The 14,014-nt window shown below is 43.5% G+C and overlaps 1 protein-coding gene across 1 annotated transcript in view; it reads left to right on the top strand.

The window, feature by feature from the left end:
* Window positions 1-14,014, top strand: part of LOC149463494 (olfactory protein-like) — a 37,837-nt gene that overhangs the window by 1,106 nt on the left and 22,717 nt on the right. Inside the window, exon 2 of the mRNA XM_089675347.1 lies at window positions 9,394-9,533. Coding sequence (XP_089531473.1) covers window positions 9,394-9,533 — 140 coding nt within the window. The remainder of the gene's footprint in view (window positions 1-9,393; window positions 9,534-14,014) is intronic.

Genomic DNA, 14,014 nt, shown 5'->3' with positions numbered 1-14,014 from the left:
AATTCCCTCCAGCACAAATCTAATCACTCACCCTCCTTTATCAAGCCAAGGCCATCTTTAATATTGATTGGACCATGGGCAAACATTTTCTTGGGCCCCCATGCACTTCTGCACCCCCATCATTACACAGGACCCCTTCCCTCAAATTACAATCATTACACAGGTCCCCCCTCCCCCACCAATACACAGGAACCCTCCCCCCATACTTCCCCATCATTACACAAGCCCCATTCCCCCCATACTACCCACCATTATTACACAGGACCCCAATCACATATCAGTACACTGGACCTCCTCCCCCATAAATACACAGGACCCTTACAAGTAGAAAGGGGGGTTATTGTTGAGGGTGGAGAGATGGACAGGGTGGTTATTGTTGAGGGTGTAGAGTGGCAGTTGCCAGACTTCACAAGCACCGCTCCTTCTCCATATTCTGCTATGGAGCAATGGCTGGGAAATGCAGGGGGGAGGGAAGGGGGTGAACCCGCACTACAATACTCAGCTGCCCCATCCTCTCCCCTCCAAGAAGTTCTGCAGCGAATTTGTCAGAGGAGGGAGAGGGGGAGCCGGACTCAGGGTTGAACATGTTGTCACTGAAGAACACACGCCACTGAACTGGCAGATCGGAGTCACCCGGAAGCTGCCTGCAGAAGAGCTCAGGGAGGGGAGCAGCACATCTTTGGGGAAGAGACTCAGACTGAGCTAAGTAACCCCCCCTCCCCACTCGTAAGGGTCCTGTGTAATTATGGGGGGGGGGAGATCCAGTGTACTGATATGTGATTGGGGTCCTGTGTAATAATGGGGGGTAGTATGGGGGGGAAGGGGGCTTGTGTAATGATGGGGAAGTATGGGGGGGATCCTGTGTATTGGTGGGGGAGGGGGGACCTGTGTAATGATTGTAATTTGAGGGAAGGGGTCCTGTGTAATGATGGGGGGGCCATTAGAGGGAAGACTTAACCTGTGCCAGATACCGGCAAGGGAAAAATTATGCACTTAATTTATCAGCGGGGCTCAAGGGACAGCTGCTTTGGTCCTCACTTCAAAAACTGGGCCAAGAGTAGCTGCCCCTTTTGCCCTGCGCTAAAGATGGCCCTGGGCGGGGGAGGGAGTATTTTTAGGATTACTTAAGGTTAACCGCATTAGTATGAACAGGGGCTCAATATTTCTATAAATATATATATATTTTGGGCTTGCCTAGTATTGATTTATTGTAATTGTGGTGCTGTTTCTCTTATCTCAGTGCATGTATATGGCTACCCATAGATACAATATGTGATGCTTGTAGACAAATCCGGCCAATGGGGACAGTTTTGCAAATGATCACATTTACCTGTGACTTTGCAGGTTCCAACACCCCCCTTTCAGCGCTAGCTGGTTTCAAAAGCAGGATCACTGCACCAAAATGGATTTTCCCAGCCAATATGCCATCATTTCATGCCAAAAAAGTTTGCAGCTGACGTAACTTTCCGTGTTCTGCCATCACTCTGTGTGCTTAAGGCCTCATGCACACTTGAGTTCATACATTAATATTCAGGCCAATGAAATTAATAAAATGCCCAAGCACTTGACACGCCCAAAAGTGTTTGAAAAAACAAAATGTGGTTTTCTACTGCAAAAAGCATATAGAAGAGTTCCAGTGGGAATTAATCTAAAAGTGGAACTTTAGCTAAAGTAATAAAAATGGGTGAACAGGCAGGATTTTTAATGCGGAAGAGACATTTGTTAACGTTACTTTCCTGCCTGTCCACCTTTGTACTGAGCTGAGTATGCCTGAGCGCCCCTGTCCTAATTTATCCAGCACAGGACCAGCGGGCCGGACCCAAAAAAGCCTGCCAAGAAAGACCCAGGCAGCAAGTTACCTCTAACCCTCCTGCCTGGGGCAGCACTAAGTGCAAACTGCTTACACAAGAGGAACAATTCAGCACATATATAACCTACCGGAGCAAACAGATGGTGTAGCCAAATTGCAACAGTGATAGGGGCATTGCCAAATAAAATACAAGCTGCCTACTACCCATTACATATGCTATGATTACTGTGCCACAAGCAAGAGTCTGGCAGACATTATTTTATTTATTACAGGTACTTCTATAGCTTTACATATATATATATATATATATATACAGTCATGGCCGAAATTGTTGGCACCCTTGATATTTCTCCAGGAAATCATGTATTTCTCACGAAACGTATTGCATTAACACATGTTTTGCTATACACATGTTTATTCCCTTTGTGTGTATTGGGACAAAACAAAAAAAGGGAGGAAAGAAAGCAAATTCGACATAATGTCACACAAACCTCCAAAAATGGGCTGGACAAAAGTATTGGCACCCTTTCACAACTGCGGATAAATAAGAATGTTACAAGCATGTGATGCTCCTGTAAACTCACCTGGGGCAAGTAACAGGTGTGGGCAATATAGAAATCACACCTGAAAGCAGATAAAAAGGAGAGACGTTCACTTAACCTTTGCATTGTGTGTCTGTCTGTGCCACACTAAGCATGGACAACAGAAAGAGGAGACGAGAACTGTCTGAGGACCTGAGAACCAAAATTGTGGCAAAATATCAACAATCTCAAGGTTACAAGTCCATCTCCAGAGAACTAGATTTGCCTTTGTCCACAGTGCGCAACATTATCAAGAAGTTTGCAACCCATGGCACTGTAGCTAATCTCCCTGGTCGTGGACGGATGAGGAAAATTGATGAAAGATTGCAACGCAGAATAGTCCGGATGGTGGATAAGCAGCCCCAAACATGTTCCAAAGACATTCAAGCTGTCCTGCAGGCTCAGGGAGCATCAGTGTCAGCGCGAACTATCCGTCGACATTTAAATGAAATGAAACGCTATGGCAGGAGACCCAGGAGGACCCCACTGCTGACACAGAGACATAAAAAAGCAAGACTACAGTTTGCCAAAATGTACTTGAGTAAGCCAAAAGCCTTCTGGGAAAACGTCTTGTGGACAGATGAGACCAAGATAGAGCTTTTCGGTAAAGCACATCATTCTACTGTTTACCGAAAACGGAATGAGGCCTACAAAGAACAAAACACAGTACCTACGGTAAAATATGGTGGAGGTTCAATGATGTTTTGGGGTTGTTTTGCTGCCTCTGGCACTGGGTGCCTTGACTGTGTGCAAGGCATCATGAAATCTGAGGATTACCAAAGGATTTTGGGTCGCACTGTAGGGCCCAGTGTCAGAAAGCTGGGTTTGCGTCCAAGATCCTGGGTCTTCCAGCAGGACAATGACCCCAAACATACGTCAAAAAGCACTCAGAAATGGATGGCAAAGAAGCGCTGGAGAGTTCTGAAGTGGCCAGCAATGAGCCCAGATCTAAATCCCATTGAACACCTGTGGAGAGATCTTAAAATTGCTGTTGGGAAAAGGTGTCCTTCCAATAAGAGAGACCTGGAGCTGTTTGCAAAGGAAGAGTGGTCCAAAATTCCGGGTGAGAGGTGTCAGAAGCTTATTGATGGTTATAGGAAGCGACTGATTTCAGTTATGTTTTCCAAAGGGTGTGCAACCAAATATTAAGTTAAGGGTGCCAATACTTTTGTCCAGCCCATTTTTGGGGTTTTGTGTGACATTATGTCATATTTGCTTTTCTGCCTCTGTTTTATATTTGTTCCAATACATACAAAGGGAATAAACATGTGTATAGCAAAACATGTGTTAATGCAATACCTTTTTTGTGTGAAATACTTGATTTTCAGGAAAAATATCAAGGGTGCCAACAATTTCGGCCATGACTGTATATATACACACATACAGTGGGGATCGAAAGTTTGGGCACCCCAGCTAAAAATTTGTATTAATGTGCATAAAGAAGCCAAGGAAAGATGGAAAAATCTCCAAAAGGCATCAAATTACAGATTAGACATTCTTATATGTCAACAAAAGTTAGATTTTATTTCCATCATTTACACTTTCAAAATAACAGAAAACAAAAAAATGGCGTCTGCAAAAGTTTGGGCACCCTGCAGAGTTAATATCTTGTACTGCCCCCTTTGGCAAGTATCACAGCTTGTAAACGCTTTTTGTAGCCAGCCAAGAGTCTTTCAATTCTTGTTTGAAGTAGCTTTGCCCATTCTTCCTTACAAAAGTCTTCCAGTTCTTTGAGATTTCTGGGCTGTCTGTCACGCACTGCTCTTTTAAGGTCTATCCATAGATTTTCAATTATGTTGAGGTCAGGAGATTGTGAAGGCCATGGCAAAACCTTCAGTTTACGCCTCTTGATGTAATCCCCTGTGGATTTTGAGGTATGTTTAGGATCATTATCCATTTGTAGAAGCCATCCTCTCTTTAACTTCAGCTTTTTCACAGATGGCATCAAGTTACCATCCAAAATTTGCTGAAATTTTATTGAATCCATTTTTCCTTCTACTCGTGAGATGTTCCCTGTGCCACTGGCTGCAACACAACCCCAAAGCATGATTGATCCAACCCCATGCTTAACAGTTGGACAGAGGTTCTTTTCATTAAATTCTGTGCCCCTTCTTCTCCAAACGTACCTTTGCTCATTCCGGGCCAAAAAGTTCAATTTTAACCTCATCGGTCCACAGAACTTGTTTCCAAAATGCATCAGGCTTGTCTACATGTTCATTTGCAAAGTTCAAACGATGATTTTTGTGGTGAGGACGTAGAAGAGGTTTTCTTCTGATGACTCTTCCATGAAGACCATATTTGTACAAGTATCTCTTTATAGTGGAATAGTGTACCACAACTCCAGTGTCTGCCAGATCTTTCTGGAGGGATTGTGCAGTCAAACGTGGGTTTTGAATTGTTTTTCTCACAATCCTGCGAGCTGTTCTGTCTGATATTTTCTTGGTCTTCTAGATCTTGCTTTAACTTCCACTGTTCCTGATGACTGCCATTTCTTAATTACATTCCGAACAGAGGATATTGACATGTGAAAACGCTTTGCTATCTTCTTATAGCCTTCTCCAGCTTTGTGAGCGTCAACTATTTTCAGTTTCAGTTTTCTAGACAACTGCTTAGAAGAACCCATGGTGCTGATTGTTGGGGCAAGGTCAGATGAGTCTGGGCATTTAAAACCTTTGAGATTGACATCACCTGGTCTTCCCAGACGATGATTGAGAACAATCCATGACACTGGCAGGTCTCAGCTTTGCAAAGGGGGCAGTGCATGCTATAAATTCTGCAGGGTGCCCAAACTTTTGCAGACGCCATTTTTTTTGTTTTCTGTTATTTTGAAAGTGTAAATGATGGAAATAAAATCTAACTTTTGTTGACATATTATAAGAATGTCTAATCTGTAATTTGATGCCTTTTGGAGATTTTTCCATCTTTCCTTGGCTTCTTTATGCACATTAATACAAATTTTTAGCTGGGGTGCCCAAACTTTCGATCCCCACTGTATATATATATATATATATATATATATATATATATATATATAGTACATTCACATCAGTCCCTAACCCTCAAGGAGTGTACAATCTAAGGTCCCTAACCTACATTCATACATACACATACTAGGGCCAATTTAGACAGGAGCCAATTAACCTACCAGTATGTCTTTGGAGTTTGGGAGGAAACTGGAGTTCCCGGAGCAAACCCATGCAGGCACAGGGAGAACATGCAAACTCCAGGCAGGTGGTGCCATGATTGGGATTTGAACCAAGGGGGCAGCCTAGTACTGCCAGGCAGAGGTGCTAACTATTTAGCCACTATGCTGCCCCCTATGCAGACATGTAAAAACCTCACCACAATCATTACATATTATTTTGTCCACACTGAAAATACGCAAAGAGATGACACTTTATCTGATTCTATCAAAAGAAGAACTGAATTTTTTATTAGGGACTATTTAGCAACCAGTAAACTGTTAAGACAATGAACATGTTGGTCAGAAGTATTTAATGTACAATATAGTGTATCTAGTGCAGGATTCTGTAAGGCACAGAGTGCAGGGGTATGGGGTGTGTAATGTATAGGTCACGAGTATGTAATGCAAACAGTGCAGGGGTCAGGAGCAAGTAATGCACAGTGTGCAGAGGTTAGGAGTATGTAACACACAGAGTTCTGGGGTCAGGATTGCTTAATAGACCGAGTACAGTGTCAGGTTTAGCGGGGTAGAACACCCAGACTGCAAGGGTCAGTAATAAGGAATGTTTAAAATGGAGGTGTCAGGAGTTTGTAATGTGCAGAGTATAGGGTTTAGGCATATGTAATGCAGAGTGTTGGAGTCAGGAGTAGGGCTCAACAGAGAACAAGTGTCCCCAGAAGGAAGATTCTCCTCCATATTACCCTCTCAGCAAAAATCCCCCTTTTCCCCGGAAAAAAAAACCCCACACCATACTTCCACCCCCTTCCCTTCCCCCAAGTACATATTTCCTCTTTAAGCCAAAAATTCACCTTCCCCACAGTAAACATTTCTTCATCTCTGCCTAAAACCCCCATAAATCCTCCTTCTCCCAGCACAAATACCCCCTTTCAGAACAAATCCTCTCCTCCCCCCAAACCCCCCTGCCAGCACAAATCTGCTTCCCCCCATAAATCCCCCCTCCCGAGGCACAAATCCTCTCCTCCCCAAAATCCTCTCTCCCGAGGCACAAATGCCACCCCCCCCAAAAAAAACAAAAAAAACAACACACACACCTCCCAGCACCAATCCTCCTGCCTACCCAAAGGATCCCCTCTACCAGCATAGAAACTCTACCCCCTCAAATCCCCCCCCCCCCAAATCGCCCCTTCCAGCGCACAGCTTCTCTCTGCCAAATTTCCCCTGCCAGTTCAAATCTTCTCCCCCACGGGCACAAATCTTACCCACCCCAGGTCATTGTGTCACCCAATACAACAGGAAATTGGTCAGAAATTACTCATGCTGATAACAGAGTAACTAGACTGCAGAGAGACACTCAGTGCTTTGGACAGAGGCAAGCAAACATAGAAATATGTGCTTTGCTCAGATTTCATGTCTGAGGCTTACAACCACTTTAAATCAATGGGTTTAATTGTTATGGTTTATATATACACACTTTAAAATCCAGAAGAAATCTAGTTACCCACCCATCTTCAACATTGACAGTGGGTGGTTTTGACTGCTGCATAGAGTGGCTTTTACACTGTGGCAAGGAAGCACAGTCCGATGCAGCAATATGCTGGGAGACCAGACTGTGGGAGAACAATGCACCCCCTGGGAATGTGTCACAGACTGGAAAAAAAAAATGGTACAGGGTGTCATTCAATTTAGAGAAGAAACTACACCTCTAGACGGATAGAGGAGTGTCTGCAGGAGAATGCTGGGAAGAGCATGAGTATTGCAGAGAAAGTTGCATTTTTGCATCCTACTGGTAGTAGGGAATTGGGCTCCCTAAATGTAACTGCATATAAATTGAAGTTGTCTATCCAAGTTTGAGAAAGTTTCACATCCATAGTTCATGACATATTTTATAACTAAAGGTGTTGTAGCACTCACCCCTGCAGAGGCCGCGGAGATCGACACGGGTTCAGAGGCTGCCAGTCACACAAGCACAGTCCCATGCACACCAACAATTCAGACTCAGTCTAGGGCAGTGATGGTGAACCTTTTGGAGCCAGAGTGCCCGATCTGCAACCCAGGACCCACTTATTTATCGAAAAGCGCCAATACTGCAATTAAACTGGAGTACTGAGGTTTTAGTTTAGAAAAAACAACCCATACATTAACATCTTTTTTCTTAAAACTGACCACCAGTGCAAGGGGCAAAGATCCACTGACCACCAGCACAAGGGGGCAAAGATCCACTGACCACCAGCACAAGGGGGCAAAGATCCACTGACCACCAGCGCAAGGGGGCAAAGTTCCACTGACCACCAGCGCAAGGGGGCAAAGTTCCACTGACCAGCAGCGCAAGGGGGCAAAGTTCCACTGACCACCAGCGCAAGGGGGCAAAGTTCCACTGACCACCAGCGCAAGGGGGCAAAGATCCACTAACCACCAGCGCAAGGGGGCAAAGATCCACTGACCACCAGCGCAAGGGAGCAAAGATCCACTGACCACCAGCGCAAGGGGGCAAAGTTCCACTGACCACCAGCGCAAGGGGGCAAAGTTCCACTGATCACCAGCTCAAGGGGGCAAAGTTCCACTGACCACTAGCACAAGGGGGCAAAGTTCCACTGACCACCAGCACAAGCCAAAATCTTGTGTTAATAAAAATGAATGTATTAAAAAACTCACAGCCAGTCCAATATATATATCCTTGGCACTGCACTGACTGGCTATGCAAAAGCTTGGACGAGTCGCAGCTAATGAGTCACAACTCATGACATCGCCTGGCACCACTACTCCTTTCGGAGCAAGTGCATGGCCCCTATGGGCACGGTTATCCGATGCTGGGGCGACTTGGCTCGTGTGCCGACATAGAGGGCTCTGTGTGCCCACTGTGGAATGCATGCCATAGGTTCACCAATACTAGTCTAGGCTAGGTCTTTTTAGAAGTTATTGCTGGAGTACTTGAACAGCAGTGGGGGGGGGGGCTTAGGGTAACAGGATACGCCAACTATAATCACAATCACTGGTAGGACAAACTTCTCAGCAGAAAATCCTTATAGGAGCAGGCTACAGTCTACAATGCTACAGCACTACAGTCCCAAATCAGGTCTTACCCACAATGTCCCAGGGGCTGTCTACCACCCAGCATCCGCAGGTAGATTCCTCAGTGAGGAGATAAAAAGATCCTTCTTCAGACCAGGACCTCAAGACAGTGTGCTCCAACAAAATCCATTAGTCTTCTCCAGGCCTTCAGCCCAGCCTGCAGTTTCAGTAGCAAACTTCCAGGAGCAGCAGCCCCAGAAGAACTGGAACCCTCCCTGGAGAGGAAAGAACACTTTGTCTGCACAGGCCTCTCATGCATTTATTACCTCCCCAGCCACCTTCTGGATGCCTCCTTCCAGGGATTGGCTGGAGCATGATAACTATTCATTCTGGCTATTTGAATCTCCCTTCCCTATGTTCTGGAAGCTTCTTCCAGAAACAGGTGAGAGGAACCAAAACACCCAGCTGGGGAAACCTTGAACAGACAAAAACAATCAATCACTGCTGCACTCACTACAGTGGAGCCAAACATTTAATTTAACCTAACAGCCTAACTAGAGTAGGGTGCGAAGTATATTAGAATGGCAATGTAAGAAAGTCAATGCCATTTCATTGAACTAAGATGACACTAGCAGAGAAGAAAAAAAAACTAGCACGAGAGCGTATATGTCTAAATAAGAGTGCCCACCCCTTAATGTGGCGTTATTGTATTGTTCATTTTAAATTGCTGGTTTGTTAGTATTGGGACTTTGAAGAAATACTAAAGCATAAATAACATTTCTTAAAAAAAACTCCAAAAAACACAAAACCACCACACTTTAGTTTCATGGTCTACTTTTTTTTTGCAGGTTGGAGGTGTTTGGTATGGAATTTCCGCAGCATCCAACTGTAAACTCTTTCTGCAAATGAAGTCAGAGAATATGCCAGCCCCCGTCATCATCTATTCCATGAACAATGGGCACATGAAAAGCAGCACTTCCTTTCAGACGTAAGTATGCCCGAGGTTAGTAGGTGGCCCCATGAAATGCCCCTGGTACCTTTCATTGGCTTTTTCATAGGCTTTTTTGGGTGTTGGAGAGGACACAGGGGCCCCATGATCCCCTATTGCCTGGGGGCCCCATGAGTTGTCAGTCCACCCCTGACTAGGACTATGAAGTTACAAGGTGGACTGTCAATAAAAAAATAGTCTGTGGGGAAGTACTATAGCTTCCACGAAAAAAAACAAAAAACAAAAAAAAAAAAACAACATGCATGTGGTATAACAGGCATGCATAAAATAACATGAATCCCAACCACGGCACCACCTGCTTGGAGTTTGCATGTTCTCCCTGTGTCTGCGTGGGTTCCCATATGGAAGAAAAAATATATTTGAAATATATTTTAAAAATATTCTTCTCAAATATATTGACATAAAACCTGTATAGTACCTGTTCAATCCTGCACCACCTTTGAACTACCTGTCAGGCGCTACTCCCGGGTTGTGACTCATGGTAAAAAAAGCATGCATTATGCCCCCCGACTTATTTTACTGCACCCCAAGATCAGATCAGCTAGATCTGGCCCTGCTAATAAGTCAAATTCAGGTACACTTTGTGAATAGACTACTGCGTTAAACAAAAACCTTTGCCCCCATCATGCCACTTCATGCCACCATGCTGCAGTGGTACACACTGAAAAAAAAGAAAAAAAAAAAAGAAAAGTATGGCATGCAGTGTTTTTCACGCAGCATGGTGCGATGCAATCCACAGCATCACTTCACATCACATGACCTCTGATCACTCAGTTCTCGGTCTGCTCCAAGCAGATAGTGGTGACTGTCAGTTACCGCTCTGCCCTCCAGTGCTCAATGAAGCGCCAGGCTGAGAAGGGGGTGTGAGCAGCTGGCTCCTGCTCTGTACTGCATGCTGAAAGGTGGAGCCAGCTGTCAATCAGGCAGTGGAGTGGATCCCGACAATATTGTCAACTTTAACTATCCTTGTAGCTCTGGGTCATAGGAAGCCAAAAGTAACTGTACTTCTGTGACCCACAAGAAAAGTAACGCCAGAACATTTTTCTGGCCAATTTCCTTTCAGTTTATTGTTGTCGTCTGCTTGCCATTGGGCAAATGTTCTTCACTTCTTGTCCCAAGGATGCAAAAGGAAGTCAGAGGAAATCTCCCTAAGTAAGGTTTGTCCCCAGAACAGATGTCCCTATTGGAAGATTTCCCCTCACTTCTTGATCTGGGAACACATTTTAAACTTTGGCTGTCCCCTCACATTCCTTCTCGGTAATAATTGTCACCAACATGGAGGGGTGAATCTCACCTAATAAGAACACAGACAGCAATGAAGCATTAGCGGAGGGTCTAACCCAGCAATGGGCAAACTACGGCCCGCGGGCCGTATACGGCCCGGCGGACCTTTTAATCCGGCCCGCGGAGCTAGGCTCCTCTCACAGTCCGCCCTGTTTCCTATGAGGATCTGTCCCCCCTCGACGTATCTGCGCATGTGCCGGAGATCGCCTATCGGCTGCTAATGCCTGAAACTGGCACATGCACAGATACGTCGAGGGGGACAGATCCTCATAGGAGACAGATTTTCATGCTACACCGAACGGCGCGGGAACAAGAGGTACAAGAGGAACGCGTGGAGCAAAGGTAAGTGAATTGACACAGGGGGGACTTGGGGACTTAATATGGGGGATGAATTAATATGGGGAATGAATTACTATAGGGGGGATGAATTACTATATGGGGGATGAATTACTATGGGGGATGAATTACTATATGGGGGATGAATTACTATATGGGGGATGAATTACTATATGGGGGATGAATTACTATATGGGGGACGAATTACTATATGGGGGATGAATTACTATGGGGGATGAATTACTATGGGGGATGAATTACTATATGGGGGATGAATTACTATATGGGGGGATGAATTACTATGGGGGATGAATTACTATATGGGGGATGAATTGCTATATGGGGGATGAATTACTATGGGGGACGAATTACTATATGGGGGATGAATTACTATATGGAGGACGAATTACTATATGGGGGATGAATTACTATATGGGGGATGAATTACTATATGGGGGGTGAATTACTATGGGGGATGAATTACTATATGGGGGATGAATTACTATATGGGGGATGAATTACTATATGGGGGGTGAATTACTATATGGGGGATGAATTACTATATGGGGGATGAATTACTATATGGGGGGTGAATTACTATATGGGGGATGAATTACTATATGGGGGATGAATTACTATGGGGGATGAATTACTATATGGGGGATTAATTACTATGCTTACTATGGGGGAATATTACTATACTTACTATGGATGACACATACACATCATTCATCTACTCTTGGTCCGGCCCCCGGGTCCAATATATGAACCCATTGCGGTCCTCAAGTCAAAAAGTTTGCCCACCCCTGGTCTAACCCTTCTTACAAAAATGGTGCCAAGCAATACACTTTTAGTAAAAACTCTTTCATTTTTAGTTTTGGGTGGGGTAGGGAATTTTTTTCCCTTTTAATAGAGCTTCAAGAACCTCCCCCACCCCCACACTAGTAAAAAAATGTTTTAATTGCCATTGTGTCAATGTTCAGCTGGCCATACACTATACAATCTGATTGTACAATATCGGTTCAATCTCTTTTAGATTTCCCAAAATGACATATTATAAAAAGGACTCATCTGAACAATCTATTTCTTGGGTATCAAATCAGGCAGGTCCTTGTACTGATTTAGTGAGGACTAAGGCTGGCCATACACTATACAATTTTCTTACAATTTTCTGCCCAATTTCCTTTAGATTTACCTTTCACTATGTAGTGCAAGGGCCTGCCTAATTGGATATGATTGAAAGTGTTGGTTAGGTTTGACCTCCTATTATATGGTTTTTGGTAAATTTAAAGCAAAATTCTCAAGAAAATTGTATAATGTATTGCCAGCCTAATGCAGGCCATAGATGGGTCGAAAATCAGCTTATTTTTTGGCCGAAAATAAAATCGGCCGGTTTTCGGATCGTTAGTGGGCTAGTTTTTCGGTATTTTGATTTACGTGGCAATTATGGGCAAATCGGCCGATCTTTTTACCGATAAAAAAATCTGCGCATGAGCAGTGACCTGCAAGAGGAAGACAAAAAGAAGAAGAAAAAGAAGAAGAGGATGAAGAGGATGAAGATGAAGAAGAGGAAAAAGAAGAAGAAGAAGAAGAGGATGAAGAAGAAGCAGAATTCCAGTCCGGCAAAAAGTGTCCCTGCAGAGCTCCACTATTTCTTTGACAGTTCTTTGACATTTATAGTGGCTGCAACAATGTATCTATCTGTTTCCAAATAAAAACATCTGTTTCCGAAATGGATACAAATAGATACAATGTTGCAGTCACTATAAATGTCAAAGAACTGTCAAAGAAATAGCGGAGCTCTCTGCAGAGACACTTTTTGCCGGCTGTAGACGGGATGAAAATCGGCCGTTTTTACCGTTCCTGGTAACGTCGGCCGCTTGAACGACTGATTTTTCTTTTCTTAAAGAAGAATCGGCCAGTTTTCTCCCCATCTATGGCCTGCATTAGTGTCCAGTGATTATCTGTTCCTGTCCTAATTAATCACCCTGGCTCTGTAGTGCGCGCACCTAAAGAAACTCACACTGACACGCGTTCGGTCTGTGAAAACTTCTTCTAATTTATTGGAATGAAAAAGTGAGTTTATATATGTAAAATGATGCAAAAATCACGTGAGAGCAGCATTAGCATTATATTAGTCTTTGATTGGTTATTTTACATGAAAACAATCATCTTTCAGAATATAGGCGTGAGCTTCTTCTAAGTCTTATCTTGCAAAGAAATATTATCTTTGTTCTCAAGTCCACTCGATGGGAGGGGTTGCTGAGCAGACATTTTTGAGCAAGGAGAACTACAAAAACCAGCAGACAACAGATATACACACAACACATACAGAACATTTAGAAATATAAAAATATAAAAGTAGATATATTGAATACAAGAAAAAAGAACCACAGCGCCCAGGACCACCTTCCCAACACACTCTTTACGTGAAATGCCGCTGTACACAGGTATAAAACCACAAAATTTCTTCAACTCAAAAAACAGCGCAAAACACACAAAAAAAAATCTGTATATGTGAAATACCTTATCCTATAAATAATATTAATACAAAGGTTACAATTTTTATATAAGTGTCAAAAAAACAAAAAAATCTAATGACATACAAAAAACAAAAAATCAGTGACACATACAAAAACAAAAAGTCCAGTGACACATACAAAAAAAGTCCAGTGACCAAAAAAAACTTATATTTTCATGAAATTCTTCAGTGCCAATAGTAATCCTTCCACCATCCACAAGTGCAAAACCAACATGGTATGTTACAATCAACCTTAGATCTACATAAACTATCCAATCACTTTGTATCAGAACAAGCCTTGCACTACATACTTGTTGGT

The sequence above is a fragment of the Staurois parvus genome, unplaced genomic scaffold (assembly GCF_062004578.1).
Source record: "Staurois parvus isolate SC_StPar_1 unplaced genomic scaffold, SC_StPar_1.0 ptg000154l, whole genome shotgun sequence".
Taxonomy (NCBI): domain Eukaryota; kingdom Metazoa; phylum Chordata; class Amphibia; order Anura; family Ranidae; genus Staurois; species Staurois parvus.
This window is presented reverse-complemented; position numbering and strand designations above follow the sequence as displayed.